The sequence below is a fragment of the Numenius arquata genome, chromosome 6 (genome assembly GCF_964106895.1).
Source record: "Numenius arquata chromosome 6, bNumArq3.hap1.1, whole genome shotgun sequence".
Classification (NCBI taxonomy): Eukaryota; Metazoa; Chordata; class Aves; order Charadriiformes; family Scolopacidae; genus Numenius; species Numenius arquata.
Genome location: NC_133581.1, coordinates 55,760,698 through 55,783,683, shown reverse-complemented (window position 1 = coordinate 55,783,683; position 22,986 = coordinate 55,760,698). Strand labels below are relative to the sequence as shown.

The 22,986-nt window shown below is 37.3% G+C and overlaps 1 protein-coding gene across 5 annotated transcripts in view; it reads left to right on the top strand.

Moving 5' to 3' along the window:
- The window catches only part of RALGAPA1 (Ral GTPase activating protein catalytic subunit alpha 1), a 127,340-nt gene that overhangs the window by 6,000 nt on the left and 98,354 nt on the right, over positions 1 to 22,986 (top strand). For all 5 annotated transcript variants that reach the window (XM_074148830.1, XM_074148829.1, XM_074148828.1 and 2 more), the window contains exons 2-13: positions 4,024 to 4,134; positions 4,667 to 4,716; positions 6,703 to 6,760; positions 7,408 to 7,451; positions 8,399 to 8,576; positions 10,243 to 10,358; positions 11,291 to 11,429; positions 16,669 to 16,877; positions 17,238 to 17,477; positions 19,838 to 20,029; positions 20,531 to 20,668; positions 22,671 to 22,819. In XM_074148830.1, the coding sequence (XP_074004931.1) occupies positions 4,024 to 4,134; positions 4,667 to 4,716; positions 6,703 to 6,760; positions 7,408 to 7,451; positions 8,399 to 8,576; positions 10,243 to 10,358; positions 11,291 to 11,429; positions 16,669 to 16,877; positions 17,238 to 17,477; positions 19,838 to 20,029; positions 20,531 to 20,668; positions 22,671 to 22,819 (1,624 nt within the window). The remainder of the gene's footprint in view (positions 1 to 4,023; positions 4,135 to 4,666; positions 4,717 to 6,702; positions 6,761 to 7,407; positions 7,452 to 8,398; positions 8,577 to 10,242; positions 10,359 to 11,290; positions 11,430 to 16,668; positions 16,878 to 17,237; positions 17,478 to 19,837; positions 20,030 to 20,530; positions 20,669 to 22,670; positions 22,820 to 22,986) is intronic.

Here is a 22,986-nt window from a genome sequence, read left to right as displayed (position 1 = left end):
GTTAACTGAAATTGAGGGCACTTAGAAACCTCTTGCTCTCTAATGGCACCAGTTTGTTATGAGAATTGATACTGAACACTGCAGTCTATAGCGGGCCTCCACTTTACAGAAATAGAACTAGAAGTCTGGCTGTCTTCCAGGTCTTTGTTTGCTGCAGTTGTCACTTGTGTTTTATTTTGGGTAAGGATGAGGGAAAGTGACTTAAAAGCCAGTAAGTCTCAGAATGAGACAGGATAATGTTTTTGTTATGCTATGTGCTGTAGCAATTTTATGTATAAACATACTATTAAATCCTGAAACACTTAAAATCAAAGGTAAAATTAACCACAATTTGGTCTGTAATGGTGTAGACTATTCTGTTAAATGCTAAATATGGTAAATTACTGCAGTGCTGCGTGTGAACTGGTGAACGTTAATGTTCTCTTTGGAAAAGTTAATAGATACCTAAGATCTGGTGTGGTGGTGTTTTAGTTTTAAGTTCAGTATTTTGATTGTTCACCTTGTAAAGTTCTGTCCTGTGTAGAAAGTACCAGTTTACCTGCTTTATAATATTTTAATTTCATACAGTAGGCAATCATCTAAATAGTACAGATGCATTTCCCTTGCTATCTCAACTCATTTATAAATATGTATAAAAATGTAATAGTTTTATTTAAGTAATCTGTATATATTGTCCTATTTTTCCCTCTCCCATTCTGAGAAATTTTTCTAACTATTTTATATGGTGACAGAACTATTTCTGAGTCCTCCCTCCTCCTTCCCAATCTGGGCATAAGTACCAAGAACACAAGGAATACATTAGTTTTAGTTACATGAATCTGTGGTAGGAGAATACAAAGTTCTTTTGTTTAAAAATAAATAAATAAATGAACTGTAAATTAGGGAGGAAGGCCTGTTTCTGCATAATCCCACTTCATGTGAAAACAAGGCTATGTCTCCCTTCTTAAAAAGGCAGAATAGATCAAGTAGCCAAAGCAGACAAGCAACTTCCTGCAAATTCCCAGTTCAAGGTTGTGTGAAAAGGACACACATATGCTCCTTTTAGAGGAAATGATTTTTACCTCTGTATGCAGCATTCATGATGCTTCGGGAGAGCATAGAAAAGAGACAGTGACCTAGTGTTGAAGAAAGTGGTTTAAGATGAGAGAATTTAAGAACTGTATCTTTAGTTGATCACAAGGATGAAGGTGAACTAAACATTTTAGAAACACTCTTGATAGGGAAAAAGTATTAGATTCTTGATTAATGAAAAAGACATTTACAGCAGTGAATAGCTGGGCGTTTTGTTTTGGTTGGTTGGGGTTTTTTTAAGTATTATTTTCAGGTAATTGTCCTTAAATAAAATGTATTTTTTTTTTCTTCAATCTGAAGCAATAGAACTTAGAGCGAGAATTCACTTGTTAACTATTCGTTTGAATGCCAAAAACTTGCTTTTGTTTATGCTACCAAGTGTTAACAAGTGTTACCTTATGAAGAAATCAAGGTGAAACGGATTTGCTAGAAAAGTTGCAAACTCAAGGAATCTTTGACTTTCATCCTACTCTTCCAAGCTATAGCTGTATTCTGAAGGTATGCTTCTGGCGTTAATTGGGAGTTAATAATAGAGGTCTACCAGTGCTCCTCTGAGTCTTTTCTGAGGTGATTGGCACCACATTGCTCTTAAATAAATAAATATGGAGTAAATAAAAAAGACCATCCTCTGAAATTCCCCCCCAAACAGAACTCTGGAAGGGCAGAATACCTTACCACAGTGCCAGTTGTACGCATGCAAGTGTCACACAGTAATTATATGGTAAAATGAGAATCACCATTCAGCTGGATATGTGGGTAAGCCTTTAAATAGTCTCTTGAAGAATCTAGGAATAGCGTGCCCAAAAATTGCAAACTGTTTTGTTAAGATCGAGTCGTCTTTAAAGAATAAGTTTGGTTTGGGTTTTTTTTTTTATTTGCCTGCTTCAGAGCTGACCCATGTTTGGGGAAAGAACAAGGGCTATTTCAGGAAACGAAACATTTAATATGCCTGCAAAAATGCAGCATTCCTGTGTGTTGACTGGCAGAGACCCTGTTTAACTGCTTCTGATCTCTTTAGTAATTGGGACTAGTGTTCTCTGCTCCTTCACATCATGTGAACCGTTCTACTGTTTTCTGTGTGTAACTCCTGTACAGCAGTTAAATGTATGGGATTAAACATTCTTGTGCCACCCTCCTTTCTCCTGAAAGTCTCAATCATGGCTTTCTTTTTCCCTTTAATCCTCCTGTTTTAAAACCTTTTGATTTGCATCTTGCTGTTATTTTCTTGTCTGTAGTCTAGAACTTGCTTAGGGTTCTGCCCCTAAGTGGAAGTGGACATAATGGTTGTGGCTATGCTCTGTCACAGCTCCCTTTCTTGTCTACTTGCCCTGACCTCCTGAAAATCATGGTCTAGTTTGTTTAAAGCGGAATTGTTTTTTCTTGTCCTTACTTTAATATTTCGGACTCTAAGCTCGAGCTGCTGGTGCAGCAGTTTCTGTAAAACTGGCAGTTAGCTAATCCTGGAGATTACCTAATTTGTAGATTACCAATCCTGTAGATGGTCAGGCACACACTTGCCACTCTGCACCACTGTGTTTATTACTGACTACAATGCCTTGCTTTAAGAGTTGATCTCAGCTGTTAATATAGCACTGTCTTCTCCAAGAGCACTCTGGCTCCACCACCCTGATTATGCAAGATATTGGCAGAATGCTGTGATACTGCAAAAACTGAACATGTATTTGAAACTTTTATAACAAGGCTTCTCATAAAATTGAGTTGGCAGATCTGTAGAACTACATAACAAACTAGAATTGAAAATACGCCATGCTTTTGGCCATCTTTTCAACTGATTGTTTCTGTGCTTTATACTCTACCAGTTGTATATCCAGCCATGTGAGATGATAAAGATTGACATCATTCTGAAACTATAATCCAGAAAAGAATTAGAAGGGGACTTAAAGCTCTGTCTGCAGTGAAAGATGATGCCTCAGTGTATAGAGCTGGTGAACGGTATAAAGGTTTTGTTTGCCTCGCCTCTCTTCATGTTTTTTGGGATTTTTGTTTGTTGCCAATATACTGAAAGGGGAGAGTTTTGCCCTGTAAAATACTGTCTCCCGATTCCTCTGTGCTTCCATACTGTTGTTCTGTCCACCTAGTTTCTCTAGTGTAATGTAGTTAAATAACAGGACAGGGAGTGTCTTTTGGTTCAGTGTGTACTAAGGCTTGAAAGAATTGACTGTTTTAAACAATCAATTTAATTTTAATCAATTTAATCTAGATAAATAGTCATGTATTTCTTAGACTGGGAATTTGCACAAAACCATCAAGGGGGGCTGTGGGAAGCGAGTCTGGAAACTTTACTGGGATGCACAAGAAAGCACATCCTGTCTACGCTTGAATGATGTTTCCACCTGTGTCTGGTCTCCTGAGACCACACAATCTAAGGACCATGGGGGACTAGGTCAGACTGGAAAGGAAAGTACATGTTGGAGCTTGGAGGAAGCAAGGAGGCAGCAGTGGGAATCCAGTGTGACTGTTTGCTTGCTCCCAACCTGTTTCTCCACAGAGCAGAGGCATATCCTAACATACCATCCTTCCACTTTCTTAAGCTTAGTTGTGTCTAGTAATTACAGTTGGGGGCAGTGATGGCCTTTCTGTTCTGGAGTTTGGATAGGGTCATTAGCTTTATTTCTGTTAAAGTAACAATTAAAACAGCATTCATTTGTATAGTTCTAGTCCTGGTGAAATTCTGTTTCATCACTGGAGTTTGCAGGCTTCGCTGCTGTGCAAGAAGATGCTGCTTCCTGTTTTAAAGCATTAGGTGCTTATGGTGTCCTATATTGAATTTCTTTAGCTTCAGTTTGAAAGAATGAAAACTTCAAGAACTTCTTTGCCAATAATAATTTTTCCTTTAAATATCTTCAATTTTTACTGCTGGATAATGGTATGCAGTGGTTGACTCTAAATATTTGAAAGAAATAAAAAACAATGTTCTGTTTTATTTTTCAGAGAATGCAGAATCAATTGATCTCAAACAGTTTTTCGACCTACATTTCTCACATATATATTATGTGTTCTTTGAAAACTTTGTGACTATTGAAGTAGGCCTTAAACAAAAAGGTAAGTATTTCAAATAGAACAGTATTTCTGTGTCTGTGCTTCTGTGTTTGTTATAAAATAAAGCAGGGTGTTATAAATAAAGCATGGTGTCTTTGGTCACAGATGACACCACTACTTGTGTAGAAATATCTGTAAGCACTAACATTGCAAAGAAAGGCAGAGCAATTAGATGTGTCTGCCATGGAGGTGACCAAGGAGAGTTTATTCTCTGATAGCTGGTTTTGCCCTTTTGCAAAATGGTGATTCTTAAGGTGTTATACTACTTGTGTTCCGCAGAATTTTTCTAAGTTTTGTTTAACAAGATACTGTGTAGTTTAATCTCTACTGGCTGTTGATGCCATAATGGAAAGTAACTATTGTAAACTGTAACTAGGAAATACACTTTTTTTACTTGCAGAAGGAATGCAGAGTAATTCTTGTGGTTGTAGAAATGCATGTTTTTTTTACACATCTTAAGGATCTTTGTCAGTGTTCATTACATTTTGTTTTGATAATGAAAGTCTATCTTCTATTTATTTTTAATTGCATCTAGGTCACAAGTCACAGAGAGAAGAATTAGATTCTATTCTTTTTATTTTTGAGGTAAGGTAACTTGAATATTCCTGTGTGAGTTTTTTACTTTGAATTAAATCCTGTTGAATAATAACAGTACAGTTATCCTACAGTTGTCTGGAAATACACTTTACACTTAACTGCCTTCCTTTTTCTGTATATTTTTTGTATATATGTGCTTTGTGTGAGGAAAAACTTGACTTGCAGTTTGCAGGAAGATGTCTAACTGGAAAAAAGATGTTTTCTGCATCTGCAGATAGTTCATTACTTTGTGGTGGTGGTCTCTCCCCTTCCCCACCATGTATTGTACACTTTGAAATTGTTATAAATGCAATCTCTGATTAGTTGGGATCTTTTGATTGTATGTTATCATAGAATAGTTTCGGTTGGTTGGAAGATGATCTTTAGGAGATCATCTAGTCCAACCTCCCCCACAATGAGCAGGGACATCTTCGACTTGATCAGGTTGCTCAGAGCCCAGTCCAGCCTGGCCTTGAACCTTTCCAGGGATGGGGCATCTACCACCTCTCTGGGCGACCTGTGCCAGTGCTTCAGCACCCTCATTGTAAAAAATTTCTTCCTTATATCTAGTCTAAATCTGCCCTCTGGGCTGCGAGCACACATTTTCTGCTCATGTCCAGCTTTCCATCCAACAACACCCCTAAGCCCTTCTCAACAGGGCTGCTCTCAATCCCCGAGCCTGTACTGATACCAGAGGTTGCCCTGACACAGGTGCAGGACCTTGCACTTGGCCTTGTTGAACCTTATGAGGTTCACACAGGCCCACTTCTTGAGCTTGTGCAGGTCCCTCCGGATGGCATCCCATCCCTCAGGTGTGTCAACCACACCACTTAACTTGGTGTCATCTGCAAACTTGCCGAGAGTACACTCGATCCCACTGTCTGTGTCATTGTTGAAGATAATTGAACAGTACTGGTCCCAATGATTTTTCTCATAGTAGATTACTGCTGCAAAATTGGTTTTTATAGATCCCTTTTATTTTTTAAAAAGACTTATTATTTGAAAATAGCATTTCACAATATCCTTAACAAAAGCATATCTTGATTTGGAAACTAATTTAATTAAATAAAATAATTTCTGGGCTTAGAATGTCAACATTTTGTCTTTCCTTTCTGACGGAGGCTTCTAAAAATATGTAGAGCTGAATAAAAATTCAGTATGTTTTGTTTTATTTTTTTAAGCTACGTTGGTGCTTGAAACTGTAGGGTAGCTGTTACAAGGAGAGTGAGTCTGAAGAGAGCTGGTTCATTTGTTCACTGGCTCCTACATACCGGTGTATTAGGTGACCTGTGCTTTGGAAGCAGTTGCACAGGCTTCTGGAGGGACAGGATCAGAATTTCTTTTGGGAAACCAGATTATTTACAAGTTGCTAATGCCTCTAGCATAAATGTTGAAGTGTTACATTACAAATTTTTGAACTGCATTTGTCGCTAACTGTGCTCCATTTTTTACCATCTGAAGATGATGTTCCTCCAGTCCAGCTGGAGAGGTGTTAGACCATTATTGCCCTGGCTCCTTTCTTCATTGTTTTGCTGTAGCTGGTTATCCCTCTATTGAAAAGGCTGAAGTAAATGTTTGCCTTTGCAACAGAGGCAAGTTCACAGCTGAGCATCCCAGTTTAAGGCGCTATAAAGGTGGAATTAACCTAATCCAACCTGTTGTGAGCCAGAGCAACTGAGACAGGTACTGATTCCATTCCACTCCCTATACACTATAAGCAGTAATATCCAGCAAAGAGGCACTGGAGACAGATAAAGTGCAGTAACATCTGAAGTCTCCGATGCAGGACTTGCCAGACAGTCTGTCAGAACCTTTGGGTTCTGTAGCTTTAGGAGTGGGATTATCCTGAGAGGACAGTAATGCTTCCAAGTAAAGCTGTGTGGAAATTTTTTAAGTTCACCCTTCATCTTCTGATCTGTGGCCTTTGCGCAATTGCTCTTTGGTCTTCCGAGTGTGGTATCTGCAATACAGATCCCTGGGTTCTGTTTTTTATAGAAAATTTTGCAACTTCTCCCAGAAAGGATTCATCAGAGATGGCAATTTCATAGTATTGGTAAGTTGATTTTCTTTTTTTCTTTCTCTTTTTTTTTTTAAATCTTATTTTTTTATCAGTAGCTATTAGTAGTTTCTGCTGTTCATTTCCTTAACCTTTAAGTGGCATAACAGGGGTAGAGGGATTATGGTCTTGAAACTCTTGCAAGCTAGACAAAGAAAAAAAAGAAAAGAAACAAAAAACCCCACCAATGTAATGAGATGCTGTTCTAGATAAAATTAAAGCTGCGAATCTGGAAATAGAACAGTGGCTGAGAAAGAACAAAGGCAGCTGAAAAGTTGCTTTGTAATTATTTTTTTTCCTAATTCTCTTAATAAATTTTAAAATTGGGGTGAGGTCTATATTTGTAAATGGGGAACACTGCTATTATGCACATTAATGACTTAAAAATCATTCACTCTTAATGTACACATCTTAAGAAGTCATTGGGGAAAGATGTTATAGGTTATGATGAAGCTATGAAAGGTGATCTTTTTTTTCCTTCTGGCATTGAGAGAGTTGCCTGAGGATATCAAGTTCACCAAGATTAAATTGGAGGTTGCCAAGGACTTGTTTAAAAGTTACTATCAAGTCTGACCGAGAATTCTGACATTTTACTTAATAAAGAAAGAACAAACAAACAAAAATATTTTTTTCCTTCTTTTTAGGGTTGATTTTAAAGAAGCTTCTTCACACTGGAAATTCATTAAAGGTATTAGAAGAAGTTGCATGCTACTTTTGTCTAAAAAACTTTAAAATGCAAGTAAGAACATACAGATGAATTTTTATGGTAAAGCCACAGGAATGAGAAGCAGATCATGACTTGTGTGTCATGAAAAAATAACTTTAGATCATCAGCTTTACCTCAGTAGAACTACTTACAGTAATAACGTTCTTATATAGAGTAGCCAAGTTAAAACCGTGTGTAAATGGTTGAAGGATTTGCATTAAAGCAGAAGTAAGCCTTAACCATTCATTGTTAGGAGCAAGGAAACTGGTTTTGGGGCTCAGACTGTCTTGGAAGTGGAAGATTATCTAGGCAAAAGAGACCTGTTGGTGGGTAGTGTAATAACAGTTGACCATGGGACAAAAGCCATCCAGGTGTAACATGTAGTTTTGGTACTGCAGCAACCAGCCATGCCGGTCCTGTAAACACCTGCAGGCTTGGCTGGTGCTGAAATTCTCCAGTGAGAGAGACAGGAGGGGACTGCTCTAGGACTTCACCACCTTCCTTGAAGGAAGAGGGTAGAATGGGTCCTTCTGCTGCAGAGAGCTCGCACTGTTGTCATAATTCACAAACACATTAAGAAATTTTATGATGATCTTTGTATTTTCTGAAAAATTCATAAGATATCTTGCACTGCTGCTGTCAAGCAAGTGACTAGACTCATGTTGGTTTTCTTCCTCTTTTTTCCGAGAAGGCCCTTTGGAAGAGATTCTGTGAGGCAAACAGCAGTGAAGGTGCCAGGGTTGTCCTTGCATTTCAGCAGGAGCAGCAGATGTGCTTGCTTTGCTCTGCTGACTGCTGGTGGTCATACTGTCTGTATATTGTCATCTTTTCTACTACTGTTCTCCTTCTCCATCCAGGACAAATGGAAATGCTTTTGTATGTTCTGGGACAAGTTAACTTGTTCTGTTTTTTTTTTTTTTTCCTTTAAGATACGACGAGAGGGCGTGCGTCTCTTTCTTTTGTGGCTGCAAGCACTTCAGAATAACTGTAGTAAAGAGCAACTATGGATGTTTTCTTGCTTGATTCCTGGATTTTCATCACCACAGTCTGAATATGGCCCCCGAACACTAGATAATCTCATTAACCCTCCACTTAATGTTCAAGAAAGTAAGTAATTTGGTAATATTACTGAATTATCTACATAATTCAATTCTCAGCACAGAAGAGGCAAGTTGAAGTAATGAAGAACTAGCATGCATATGTACCCAGGGAGATTATGGAGCTGTTAATGAGTTTTTTGGCAGTTTATCATGTCTTGTTCCAATAGTAACTTTGGCTGTTGTTGTTTTTCAGGGGTGGGTTGTTTTTTGTTTGTTAGTTTTTAAAAAGTATAGCTTATAGTAGCTTAACACAGAGAGAGTGAAAATAAACTGACCAATTTTGTGTAATTCCTCTTAAGAGTTGCAAGAGATCCCACATCTGCTGTGAACTTGCACAGGTGGATTCTGCTTGTGTTGAACATTGGCACTGGCTTTGGCTATACCCTAGGGAGCAAGCTGTGCAAAGCAGTTTCTGGCATGGCCCTCAAGGGAATGAGTGGTTGTTAGGGCAATGCATAAATGATCATCCTGCGGTGTCTGTATGACCAGTTATTAAAGCTGTGGTAGTCTTGTGGCTTGGAATCTTCCAAAAGAATTGGAGCTTGTAAATTGCAAAACCTGAGGTCAGAAAGTTCTGCATCAGTAGCAAGGCTTAAGCATTCAGAGATAAACTTTTTATACTTTCTAGATTTTTTTATTTTTTAAATGTGAAGATCATCATCTTGACTCCAATCAGGAGAGTGAGGGTGATTTTTCTCTTAAGATAATTCTTGTGATAGATTTTCCTTTGACTGTTAGCTGTGGCAGTAAGTAGCAGATACTGGTAGCTTTGGGGAGCCTCTTGCCTGCTAACTCAATTTATTTCCGTTAGTAGGGTTTTAAGCTCATTTATTAACGAATAATGGGTCATAAGTGCAGACTGGGTATTCACATAAATATGAATAAGAAGCTAACCACTTTTCCTTCTGATCATTAGGTACGGTTGCTTTTTTTTTACCTCCATCCAATGTTTTACAGCTGACACAAGCATTGCTTGTAGAAGCAAGCAGTGTCTCCTTGACTGGCAATTAAATTTACTGAAACAAAGCTGACTTAGTGGATGGATTTCATGGCAGGATAGCTCTGCAGATAAGTTTGCCATGTTTTGGAGTGGTCTTGTGTTACATCTCTACAGCAGGAAAGGAGGAATAGATCTAAAGGGGATGTAGGCAGCATAGAAATGCAGAGTGCAAATAGTGAAGTGTGAACATCTAACTACAGGAACGAGAAAAATAAACTCTGAACTAGCTTCACTGTAGAGGTAAAAGAAGCGTGGAGCTGGTAAAAATTCACAGAAATGTAACTGTGATCAACTGCTAAATGAAGAAAATCGTGAGAGATGCAAATAATGATTTGGCATTTGGGAAACACAAATGTTATGCTACTGTTTGCCTAAGTTCTGAAAGAAATGGGTTACGCCTTTTGGAAAAATTGCATTTTGGCAGGTAGATTCTTAAGGTGCATAGGGAGTACTGAGTTATCTGCTGTGTTTTTACACATGTAAGAAATCAGTTCTGTGGTGGTTTAGTAGCTAAAATTTCCTAATTTTCATTAATCTAAGGGTGGATTATTTTGCCTGCAACTGTCTGTGCTTACCCGAGTACAGTTCTTTTTCTGCTTGGATACCTTGGTCGTAATTTACGCATGAGAAGAAATGGTCTAAATGTTAGCTGTACTTTTTTTTTTTTTAATAGCTCAAGTGACTATAGAGGAAATCACTCCACTTGTTCCTCCACAATCAGGAGATAAAGGACAAGAAGATTTAACAAGCTATTTCTTAGAAGCACTTTTGAAATACATAGTAATTCAGGTATGTTCTACAGTTTTCAAGCAAAGAAGTGTGAAACAACTAACAACTGTTGGTCCATTACCAGAAGATACTTACTAGTAGCACTGCAAATGTGTATGTTAAAAAACCAAGTGTTTTAAACTTTCCTCCTCCTTGCCACTCCTCACCCCCCCCCCCACCACAAGTGTCCTTTGTGAAAAGCAAATTCTCTTAGAAAATCTTCACTTGTCTTCTGAATTGTTCTGAAACTTCCTTTTTATTATTTATGGTAGATTTGACAGATTACCCAACTCTATAGGCAGATGGATTCTCCAGCACAAAGATGGAAACTGCATGTTTGGCTTATTATTAAGGAGAATTTATCATGCTTTTCAGTAGGAAAACATTTCGTAATGGGGAAGGCTTAGCACTTATGATCCATGAAAGTAGATTTGTGTAATTCAACTTTAAAGTTGTATATTCTGCTACTTGTGGTTGACAGACTTGTTTGTTTCATATTGCCAACCGCCCAGGTGAATCCAAGTACCTATTATATTGAATATATGGACACTTGTTAGTCGAGATATGTTAAAAGAAATTGTCAAACAAATGTTCAGAGTGGCATGGATAATTGTCCTTTTCTTATAAAACATTTTGAAATAAAAAACCAATTTTATTAAAAACAGTCAGTTTGGGTTTACTCCTTGACTTGGCAAGATGACCATAAAAGCAGATGTATTTCTATTTGTTTCAGTATATGATGTGTTAAAGTTAATTTTGAAGCAGCATTTTGGAAGAGAACAGTCTTTGTTTCATTGACATTTCCTAGCTAGTTTCAGTTCCATCTTTCTAAAAGTGTTAATTAAAATGCATATGATTTCGTTCCAAATAAATAACTTATAAAGAAGCTGTTTCATCAGTCATCTTTCTCTTCTACTTCTAGATGTTTACTTTATATAACTTCTTTTTTTAAGGTTAAGAGTTTAGAATGGAAGAACAAGGAAAACCAGGAAAAGGGATTTTCATTTTTATTCTCAAATTTTAAGAAGTACTACTTACCTTCTATTTTCCCAAACATCTGTAAGGAGACCAGCTTGTATAACCCTATACTTGGTAAGTGTTAACACACCTGATAAATCATTGCATTCTCTCTAATAGAGAGTATAGCAAAGCAGTTTTTGCTTTTGTCGTGTTCCTCATAAAGAACATTGTCCAAACATGTTTTTTATGAAAGAACATGTTACAGTTCCTGTTCATGGTTTTCAATTCTCTGTTCATGGAGGCACCTGACTCCCTCATTAGAGTCAATCTTGCTTCATTAAACTGATTAAGGTAAATTAAATGTTCTTGTAAAATAGTTCTTTAATGTGATGCCTGTTGTTGGTTTAAATTGTGCTCTGAAGATAAACTACTGCTGCTTATATAAAAGGTGTTAGTGGGCTGTTGTTTGGGGATGTTGGTTTTATCTGTACAGAATCATAACTTTCACATCATGCAGTGTTTGCTCATAATTCAGTCAGGGCAAGGTTAGGTATGTTTTTGTATCAATTGTATATTGTCAGGAGCTTGCAGTAGGAAGTTACGGTTTAACACAATCTTTAAAGCTGATGGTGCTAGAATATATCTTTCCATAGAGAGAGAGAGAGTGGAATTTTTGGTGTTTGTTAAGCAAATCTAACTAGAGTTTTGCTCGGAAGCTTTTAGCCCATTCTAAACTAGAACATTGTTTGCATATCTTGATTCTGGTAGCTCACGTTTGCATGCACCTATGCACATGTTGGTTGTAAGCCAGCGGAATTCAAGGCTCTTGTTTGCAAAGCAATGCCATGTACACAGGCTTTAAGCTGCCATATCATTGCTTGAATAATATGGACACCTTGTTGCTCCTCTTACCTGCTGATGCAGCATCTCGCAAGGATTAGTAGTGATGTCCAGCCACAATTTCATATTCTAAAATCAAGCTGTCAGGGAAGTTTGTTCAAAAGGTCTTTCTTTCTGCCAGTCCATGTACATGTATTTGGACTGTGGCTTTCTTCAGAGATGGATGTTTCAAAACCATGTTCTCCGGGGAAAGACAAACACTGGACCTTCTCATCTAGGGGAGAAGAAACAGTCCAAAGCGAGCCATAAGCAACAGCAGAACAAGAGCTGTGTGAAGATACTGAAGAGGTTCAGTGATAAAATAGCTACAAGAGGGATGGTAAGCAATGCTGAGAAAGCAAGCCTGCTGCTGCTTGACATCATAGAACAAGAAAATATCATTTCCACATTTCTTGTTCAAGGAAGATCTTGATTGAGTCTTCCAGAGAAGTGTTAGTGTAGTCCTCTCTTTTGCTGTGAGCCATAAACAAGAAACTTCCAAGGCCTTAGTAAAGAAGAGGACAATGGGGAAGAAGAAATGGGCACAGAGCTCCAAAACTACTGTCAGTGCCTTAAACTTTGCAAAGTCAGCAACAATGCCAAGGATTTTGGGAAGAATATAGTAATGAAAACAACAGAAACACTGGTGAGTAGAATAGTCTTTCCTCCTGTAAGAAGTTCTTCTCTGGCATGCCTCTTGCCACCCTATTTGAAAATAATCCTGTGCCTATTCTGAACAAAATTGACATCATTTAGGCAGAAAACAGGGTAAGCGTGGACACTGAGCCTGCTACTGAAAACAGTTCTTGCTACTGGTGTAATGTTTAATTTAGGAGAAGTCATGAGGTACAAATCAAAACAGTAGTTTTAGTAAGCAGACATTCATACAGGGCTTTACTGGAGATAGTACATTGGATTGAGATTTATTTTCTTTTTCTTTCTGTTAAGGCAGACTTTCATATATCAGTTACAGTAACAAGCAACGAGCGTTCCAGTTACAAAAAGTATTACAGGCTTAGAAGAGCAAGACAGGGTTAGAAGAGCCCATCAGATTGTTTGTTTTGTTTTGAATGTTTTTGTAGCATCTGGTTAGATTCTGTAATACAGTCTTTGGAAGCTCTTTAGTAAGAACTACAGATATGGCGGTAAGATTCCAGGGGCATAGTAACTTGCCTTTCTGTGCCATTTCCAAACCATTAGATTTGCCCCCTTCATTTACAGGGAAGCAATAAAGTAGGCTGTCCTGCAGTTCTTCATTCCTTCTGAAGCCTTTTTTGCCTTAAAAAGTAAACGTGGTCAAAACTACAAGTGTCCACCATTTTAACTGTGTTTCTGCTAGCCATTTCATTTTCTGCCCTGTGTATCTCTTCCACTATCTACAGCTCCCTGCCCTTTTTGGTACCAGCTCACACCAAGTTCCCAGAGGGGGAAGGGGGCGGGTGGGGAAAGCCGAAAACAAAACAGAAAGGAAAAATGGAAAGTTGGGGTAAGGGAATATTTCCTCCTGTGCTGTTTGAGTCACTCAGCTTCTGTTTTGCTTTGGTTTTATGTCAGTGTCCTCGTCTGGAGCCTTGACACCTACTTCCAAGATGGACAGAAATGTGAAAATACAAGAAATGACTGAAGGAGGATACATTTAAGAAGCAGCTGCAGCACTTAATACAATTGAGAGAGAATATAGAGAGAGGATGTCCTGAGAGGATATCATGAAACTACGGAAGGAGACAGTGTGCTGCAAAGACATGTTTACTGCATGTCTACTGGATGTCTTGTCCCTTTGAAAATATTGTCTGAGTACTGTTACTGCATGGCCAGTATTGCAGCCTTCACACCCTGCTGAATACTAATAGATACCAGAGAGAATTGATTTTTGCATCTTTAAATAATGCACTACCAGGCATTTGCTTCCTTTTTTCACTGATTGTGCTGTTATACATGCTTCTGTTTAAGATACATTAATTTTTAATTTTCTTGCTGCTTTCCACAGAATGAAAACAATGTATTGGTTTTTATTTGTAGGAAATAAACTCTTTGCAAGCTTTTAAAAATGTATTCTGTTCATTTGTTATGTACTGAGGTGGATGGTATGCAAGAGCCATACAGTTTTTCCCTCTAAAAATAATGCTTCCATTAAAAATAGTGGATGTAACTTTAAAATCTATTCTGGAAGCATTACTCAGTTTAGCAGCATCAAACAAAAATAGTCATAAACTCATCGTGTTGCTGTTGAAATGACACTGAGATATACCAGCTTGGATATCCTCAGTGCTGGTGCTGGATGTTGTGTTGTGTATTTGTAATGTTAACAAGGAAGCATTTACAGCAGTCTGGCAGGGAGGCTGTATTCACTTCAAATGCCTAAAAGTATATATGGCTGTCAGACGTTAATTGCCTAGATTGTAGCTGATTTATTTCTTTGCTGCTATCCAGTTTTGTTCTGCCTGGATTATGATACTAGAACCTGGCAGAAGTTATGCTGGATCCCCTAAAACAACTGTTGACCTTGCATTAGGAAGATACAGTCAGGGAACAACTTCATATTCTTCAGCATGACTACTTTGCATCTTTTTTGAGTCCCAGCATCAGTATCTTTGAACTTTCTTCTGGCCTGTAAAACCATGGAACGTATCTCTTACTCATGTACCATAAGCTATAGAAGAGTTGAGGGAGCGATGAAATTGCAGATCTGTCCAATCTATCCCTCTTCGTGTCTGAATTGGACCATCATTTGCCATGCTTCCTTTTTGGTTTTTTGTTGGTTTTATTTTTGTGGGGGTTTTTTTTGTGTGTGTGCTGCTGCCAGATGAAAATAGTGATACTGAAACACCAGCAGCCGAGTGTATTCTGACAGCACGACTTAATCAGTTCTCAGACAAATTTTCATCTACTTTTTGTATCAGAGCAGATCTCATACTTGTCCTTCTAGAACTAGGATTAGAGTTGACATAGCACTCCCAGGGAAATGTCATTTGCGCCTCAAAGTTTCATAGCTGCTTCAGATTGATGATTTGTATTGCAAAACTCTTTTTCACCCTGTCTTGGGTTGTGAAACTCATAAATGACATTTTGCAGTGTTGAGTTGGCTGATACCTGGCTGGAGTTGAACTGGGCTGTTAGATATCTCTTCTTGCAGAAATGCGCGTTGTGCACAATTTAAAAACTGTCTGTCCATGTATCCCCAGCCCCTAGTCTTTGTAATGTTTTTACCACACGTCAGTCCCATCCACACTGACTTAGTAAGGACTATCACTTTTATTCTGAAGCAGGCTTGGGAATACTGATGACACTGTCAGCGTCTTTGTCACTAGCATAGTAGAGAACCAGAAGAGCTAAACAGTTCTGAACCACAATGTAGAACATGGGATGGAGAAAATGGAGCTGTATAACCACATTCCTGCTAGTTGGCATGCCCCTGGGCATTATTCATTACGTTCCCTGCAAGCTGGTACAGAACCTGTTGCCGCAGAATCATCTCTCAGCTCAGTCACAGAATATGGAGGTGCCCTTGCTCTGGCAGCAAAGTGCAGGTGTGGCATTAGATGATGCTGTGAAACTCGCATGGCTTTGGAGCAGGATTTCTTTCTGTCCTATTCACCTTGCACCTATTGCAGGGCCAGAAGAGACTGTGTTTATTGCAGCTGCTGCGAGAATACAGTTGGGAATTAAAGCTCTGCCACTGTAGCCATGATTACATGTTGGGATATGTATCTGTAAAGAACTGATGACCCTTACGGCTAATTATATTGCTTTGTTGTTGCTTGCTGCAGAACAACATAGAGATCTTTCTAGGGATGCATTTAGAAACGTGGTGATCCTTTGCATCTGCATTTGCTTTTCCTAGTAGGTTTGGTAGTAAGGATAAGTGACATATAGGACTCTTAAAAGGCTGTAAAATGGTATGAGTTATGTAAGTTGTTGCTTAGTAACAACTATAAACGCTTCTTAAAAATTAAGAAACTTGACAATATCTTAATTCTATATGAAAGTAGTTTTCTTGTATAGGCCATATTCTAGTCTAGTTAACAGTTATTTTGCTACTTAGAACTCCTTTGTAGCTTTCAATGGAAATGTGAAGTAGTGAGTTTGCTAAAGTTTATCTTTAAATATTGAGTATATAGCATGTAGCTTAAAAAAAGGCTGAAAACAGTAAAAAGAAATGTATTTACTTTTTTAGGGAAAAATGGAAGCAGGGATGTAAGGCTATAGAAATCACTTTCAGATAAGAAATTAAAGGTTTTACATAGCAAAACCAAGTTGCTGTCTGTTGGACCAAAGAGATTGTTTCCCTCCAGGAAAAAATTGCAGCCTTTTGATATCTTATAGTCTAGTCATGAAATTTTCTGTATCACATCCATTTCAGCATATCTTGGGACGAGTTGTGCAGCAGTGAATATCCAAAAAATGGCACCTCTGAAAGTTCACATGTATTAGTTATGGTTTTAGGATTGCTTTCTATCTGCATGTGTTTTTAAGATTATGTGTTTCCTTACAGATATACCACAAATGAGACCAAAGCCACACTACGTAATGGTTAAGAAAGATGCTGAAACCAATGAGGCAATATATTGCACAAAGGAACCTTTTATTAAGGCTCGTGTTATTGTCATTCGATGGTTGGTGTCTTTCTGGCTTGAGCCAAAACCTCATACAGGACCTCATATTCCTGGGATGGAAGGTGAAAATGTGCCAAAGAATATTCAGGTAAAAACAAATGTATAAAAAAAGTGTTTGTTTCACGTTTTTGTCTTAATTTTTATGTCAGCAGTGTGCCCTCCTCCAATAATTAGAACTAATGAAGAATTAAAAAAAGGAGTTTCTAAACAAATTTTCTTATGAATTCACTTTAGAAGGACTCACTGTGCTTTTTTGTTTGTTTGTTTCAAATTCTGCTATTTTGTTTTTAATCAAATAGGCATAAGAAGCCTTGGAATGCAGTGAATCCTATCTTTGGGGTTTTTTCCTGAATTCTGTTTTAAATTAAACTGTTGAATAACTTAAATTGTACTGTTCAAGTGTTGTACTAAAAATGAGCTGTGAAATATTCTTTATTTTTTGTTTCAGAGAGCAGCTGCTAGCATGGCTTCAAGGGAGGACAGCAAAAATGACAGTGCTGATAAGCAGGATAGAAATGTAGAGCCAGAACAATCTCATTCCAATACAAGTACTCTAACAGAGAGAGAACCAAGTTCTTCCAGCCTCTGCAGTATTGATGAAGAACATCTAACTGATATTGAAATTGTCCGGAAAGTCTTTTCTTCTAAAAGAAGCAATGTTAATTTTTTAACTGAGATTTTCCGACAGGTAAAGAACCCTCAATAGAATGGAAGGACCTTGATTATCATACTATAAATTATAATTATGTCATGGGTTTCTTTCAAGAGCATTTGCTAAGCAGAACATTATATAAATGTATGGGTTTTTTCTGTCATCTTGCCTGTAAGACTTAGGAATTGAAAAGTTAAAATTCTGTGCAGAATATTCGTGGTTCCTGATTTTTCTAATTTTATTTCTTTAATAACCAGTTCGACAGCATTTGACTTGGACTTTACAGTTCCCCATAGGCAGGAATGTCTGATCTTTTCATACATCAACCCCATAGCCATTAGAGCTCACAACCAAGCATAGTCAAATAAGCGTCCTTTGCGAGTTTGCAGCCATTAAAACACTGTTTTAGGAGCAGTTGAGTGTCCTTACCTTGATAGTGTTCATCAGAAGAGCGGGACAGATGGCTATAGAAGGTAACAGCTTCTGCTTCTGACTTTACAGCAACCAGAAATATTAGCTGAGCATACTCAAAATAGTATTTCTCAACTGGAAACTATTAAATAAATCTAAACTGAGAACATATGCCAGATTATAGAGTCTCTATAATGTGAAAATACGTAACTTTGAGTTCAGCGTGGGAGAATAGAATCATAGAATGGTTTACGTTGGAAGGGACCATAAAGATCATCTATTTCAATCCCCTGCCATGGGCAGGGACACCTGCCACTAGAGCAGGTTGCTCAAAGCCCCATCCAGCCTGGCCTTGAGCACTTCCAGGGATGGGGCATCCAAGGCAATAGAACAAGATAGACTTTCTTTGTGCCCATGCTGTAGATCTAAAAAATTAAGAGATTTTTCTGGATAATAGTAAAGAAAAATATACTAAGTTTCATTTGAAATGCACTTATCACTTTAAGCAGCAGAAAACCAGACATCTTAAAACTCCAGTATATCTGGATAAAAGGATGCTTTCGAATGAGGCAAATAAATGTCAGAAGCTTATCCACATCCAATGTGTTGAAAAGCTTGGACACATCACTGAAGGAGATAAGAGTTACCCAAATTTAGCTGCCAGTCAAGGGTTTACAGAGTCTGAGAGATTGAATGTAGAGTCTGAATCATTAATGGTCTATTTAGAAACTGCCCCCTTCAGTGAAAGGGACAGAGGCAATTTTCTTTGTTCTTTTCACAAGGCACACTGTGAGTTATGTAGGTTATCAGGATTTTGTGTGTGGTTATAAGATCTCATTTAAGTCATTGTTTAGCCAGAAGCTTTCAATGTAAGTTCATTTCTAATATGCCAGATATCTGTAATTTTTTAAAAACATTAGGGCTAAGTTGTTCCAGTCAGGAGAATGTTTCAGTTGTATCGAATGGTGGGAAGTTCGTCTGTAGAAAAAGTTTTATGCATTCTAGACTCCAGGGTACAAAAACTGTATGTGGGCTTGTAGAGGACTGTTAGACTTGAAGAGTGATAGTGTGTGACTGATGAACTTGTCAGTTGAATTCTGTAATACACAGCAAAATTCTTTTTTGTGTGATACTGGTGTGAAATGTCCGTTTCCAGAGAGACAACATACTGCTTCTGATAAGTAGACACTCCTTAGGGACATGAGCAATGAGTTTTCAACATTCACAGCATGAACTCCATAAAATTATGTGTTAGTGTAGTTTATCTGTTCTTTTTTTAAATACAATTAAGGCATCCGTGGTCTTTGGTAAATGTATCTGTAGTTAGTTAAAACCTGACTAATGTTAAAAGTTTCTGAACGGTGACTAGTTGTTACCGGTACAGCAGATACAGAAAGCATCCTGAAGAGGGCACTGATTAGCCATTACACTGACTCAAATGCATGAATTTTTGAAGCAATGATTCTGAAGTCTTTTCGGGGTGTCATTTCTTTTAATGATACTCTTTTGTAAAATCTCATTTAGCTAAAAATAAGGCCACCAGTAATGTATGACACTTGAATTTTTGTTACATCATTTAGAACTGATTTAACTCCTCTCTTCCAAGACCTCTGAATGGAAGATGTTGTAATAGAAACTTCTGCTCGTTCATTTTGCATACTTTTGATGAGTGTTTGTATTTTAATTTCAGCAGGCTGGGTGTCGGGTAGATATGCCTGTATGGACTTTCAGCACTCTCTCTTTGGCAGTGAAGTTTTTTAAGTGCTTTCTTGACAAGTTTTCTATTTAAAACATTTTTTTAGTATTTTTAGTTTACAGATGAAGAAGTGAGCAAGCATTTAGGCTCAGGAGTGATTTATTTGCTAAGATCCTGCAGTGGCTGTATTTCCCCCCCCTGCCCCTTATCCTTTAGAACCTGTACATTATAAAGCCCAGCTTGATTTCAAGTATTGTAACTGGTTTTTTGTTCCTTTTTCTACTCACAGGCATTTCTGTTGCCAATATGTGAAGCAGCTGCCATGAGGAAAGTGGTAAAGGTGTATCAAGAATGGATTCAGCAAGAAGACAAGCCTTTATTTATGAAAGAACCTGAAGAAGTAATGCAGTGCACAGCTGCAGATTGTGATGAAAGTGTTGTTGACCACAATTCATCAGAGAAAGCAAAAGAAAGAGAAGAGGTAAAATACTGTTGCTTAATATTTTTGCATCTTTTGGTTACGCTAGTAGGCAAAGTGGCCTCCTCGACAGATTATATGTGCTTTAATTTGGTGTCAGAGCATCTGTTGTGGAGAATCAGTGGTAATTAAACAGTGCACGAATGGGCTAGCAATTTGATCTGTTATCTGTAGATTTTTAATGTGGTTAGTTCAATTTAAAATTTCATGTAGTTTTATGAACTGTTCTCAAGAGGTGGATTATGCCAGTATGACAATCTTCAGCTGTGTAAAAACTATATACAGATAAAAGGATGAGGAAAATAGTAGTTATTTCATCCTTTATCATACTTTAAAATAACTGTTGCAAACTTCTTAAAATATAGTTTTGTCTTTAAGATGCATCTTAAACATCTGTTTATCATCATTTGTTATTTAATATCTATTGCGTTCTTTTTCCTTTAATATAAAGCCAAAATACCTGTCTACAAATCTATAGGATTTTAAGAAAAAATTATTTTTCAGGAAAAAGGGATGAACTCCAGTCATGTTAGAAATTCAAACTGGGCAAGAAATGGCTGTTATGAAGACACTTTGCATAAAATGTCTGAAATTGATACTGAAGAGCAAAATGTACGAGCTGGAGTGCAGTCAGTATTGCAGGTATGAAATAGACTTGATACCTGATTCTCATTCTAATAATAAAGCTCTTGTTATCAGTACATAAAGAGTGGAATAGAATGCAGTACCCCTGCAAGGGAAACCCATGCTCCTTCAAAAAATCTCTGAATTTCAAAAATTTTTTTAGATTTAACAAGTATGATGACAAATGGTGTTAGAATAATGGCAGTGGTTCACTATGTCTTTATTGACCTTAAGTAGGAAAATGTATACACAAGTGTTGGATAATACAGTAAAAAAATCTCTTAATTTTGCATCAGGACATGCATTCTGCTCTGCATTGTATCACAGAAAAATAATTCTCATTTGAGTGCCTCATCATCAAATTATTCTAATTAGGTGTTTAATAAGAATGCTTAGAAGCTTTTTTCTTTTAAGCTATGAGTCACCACACACAAAACATGCGAACCTGCAGTTTTCCTAATCTGAATAATAAATTGTACAGGGATATTTTCTCATCTTTGTCTGAATTACAGATTGGATGAGTACATAAGTGTTTGAAAAATTTGATCAGACACCACAACTCTCTACTTCAGTGATATCCTTAAGGAATGGGAGAGTTGCAGAAGTTCCTTAACAGTTTTCTGCTTCCAGGAAATTTGGCAGGGTATATTTCAAATAAACACCAAAATGCTTTATTGAAGTTGAGGATATAGAACATGAAGCATGTAGAATTTGAGGGCCTTTGAAATACTTTTAAGGTCATGTAAATGTGTGCATTTGATGTATTATAATATGTGCATGCACATACATACATATAGGTGTATATATGGCTGTAGCATTTGTAATATTCTTTTATCCAGAAGAAAATTGATTCTACACAAAATAAAACGGACGTGCATTTGCTACTCCACTGGGTGAACTTTTACCATGGGTGACCATGCTAATTAAAACTCAGTATTTTTGTGATAGCTTGAATGATTTCCTGAATACGGTTTCCTGTTATGCTGTACACTGTTACACATAGAAATAAACTTTGTAACTGAAATTGCTTTTAAATTCAAACATGTTACAATAATTTTAACTTCATAATCTTTGAATACAATGACTATTTGGGTTATGAAGTGTTTTTGAGAAAAGAAATAGTGAAGTATCTTAAGCTGTTTGCAATGTATTACTAAGGTTTACACATCCAAGAATGCTTAGGAGATTCTTAATGTTGAAATTTTTTAGACAAAGGTTCATTTAACCAGCAGATATATATATATTTTTTTTACCCTGAAATGGAGTCAAGACATCATTCTAACCCAGTACCGTGTCTGAATAAGAGAGATTTACTGACCTGGAACCACATTTGACTTTTTCTGTGAATCAAGAATCCAAGAGTTCTGCCTTGAGTTTTCTTCCCAGTTAATTCTTGCATAGACTTATTTCTAGGCAGTTAGAGTAGGGTATGTTTAGTAGTTGAGGCTAGTAAATGTAAAGCTGCATACTAATAATTTTTAATTATTGAAATCCAAAGTTCTCAGTAGAGGGAAATTACAACTGTAGAACCAATGATATCCTGTACGTGTGGATTAAGAAAGACAAATAAAAATGAATTGGAAATCTAGGGCTCACCATGATTCAAATACTTCCTAAACTTAGACAAAAAAGTAACAACAGTTCAGTAGTAGCTCCTGTAACTCCTACTACTACTGTCTTTACCTACTTTGTTTTCATCTTTTCAATTCTGAAAGCCTTAACTCACTGTCCACTGAAGTCAGCTGCTTTGGAGAAGGTATCCTGTTTCCTACTTTTGGCAAGCTTTCCTGATTATAGTGGGATGAATGCTTTAGTTCCCCCCCCCCCCCCCGAATGTTATACGGGCCTTGTCATGCTGAAGCCCACATCAAGCTAACATATTTAAATGTATACTTCTGAGTGCATATGCAGCTTTTTCTGTTAATCATAGATTTTTCTTTTCCTGGTTACTGCCAACTGAATTGCTGAAAACTCATAACAGTGCTTCAAGCTCATAACATCCACTCTTTTCTACTTGCAGGTTTTTATAATAAATTCTTCAAATATATTCTTCCTCGAACCTGCAAATGAAATTAAAGCTCTGCTGGATGAACACACAGATATGTGTAAACGTATTCTTAATATCTACCGTCACATGGTAGTCCAAGTGACTATGGACAAGAAGACATGGTAAAATGCTAATGCTTTTATCTTAAATTATTCACAAGATAAATTGACAGTAAATACAGTAGAGTTGTATTGACTGTGTTTCTCTAAATCAGTAAATATATGGACTTTATCATCACAGCCAACTTACCACAGGGGAACAGGTTATCAGCTCTATTAAAGCCAGTAGT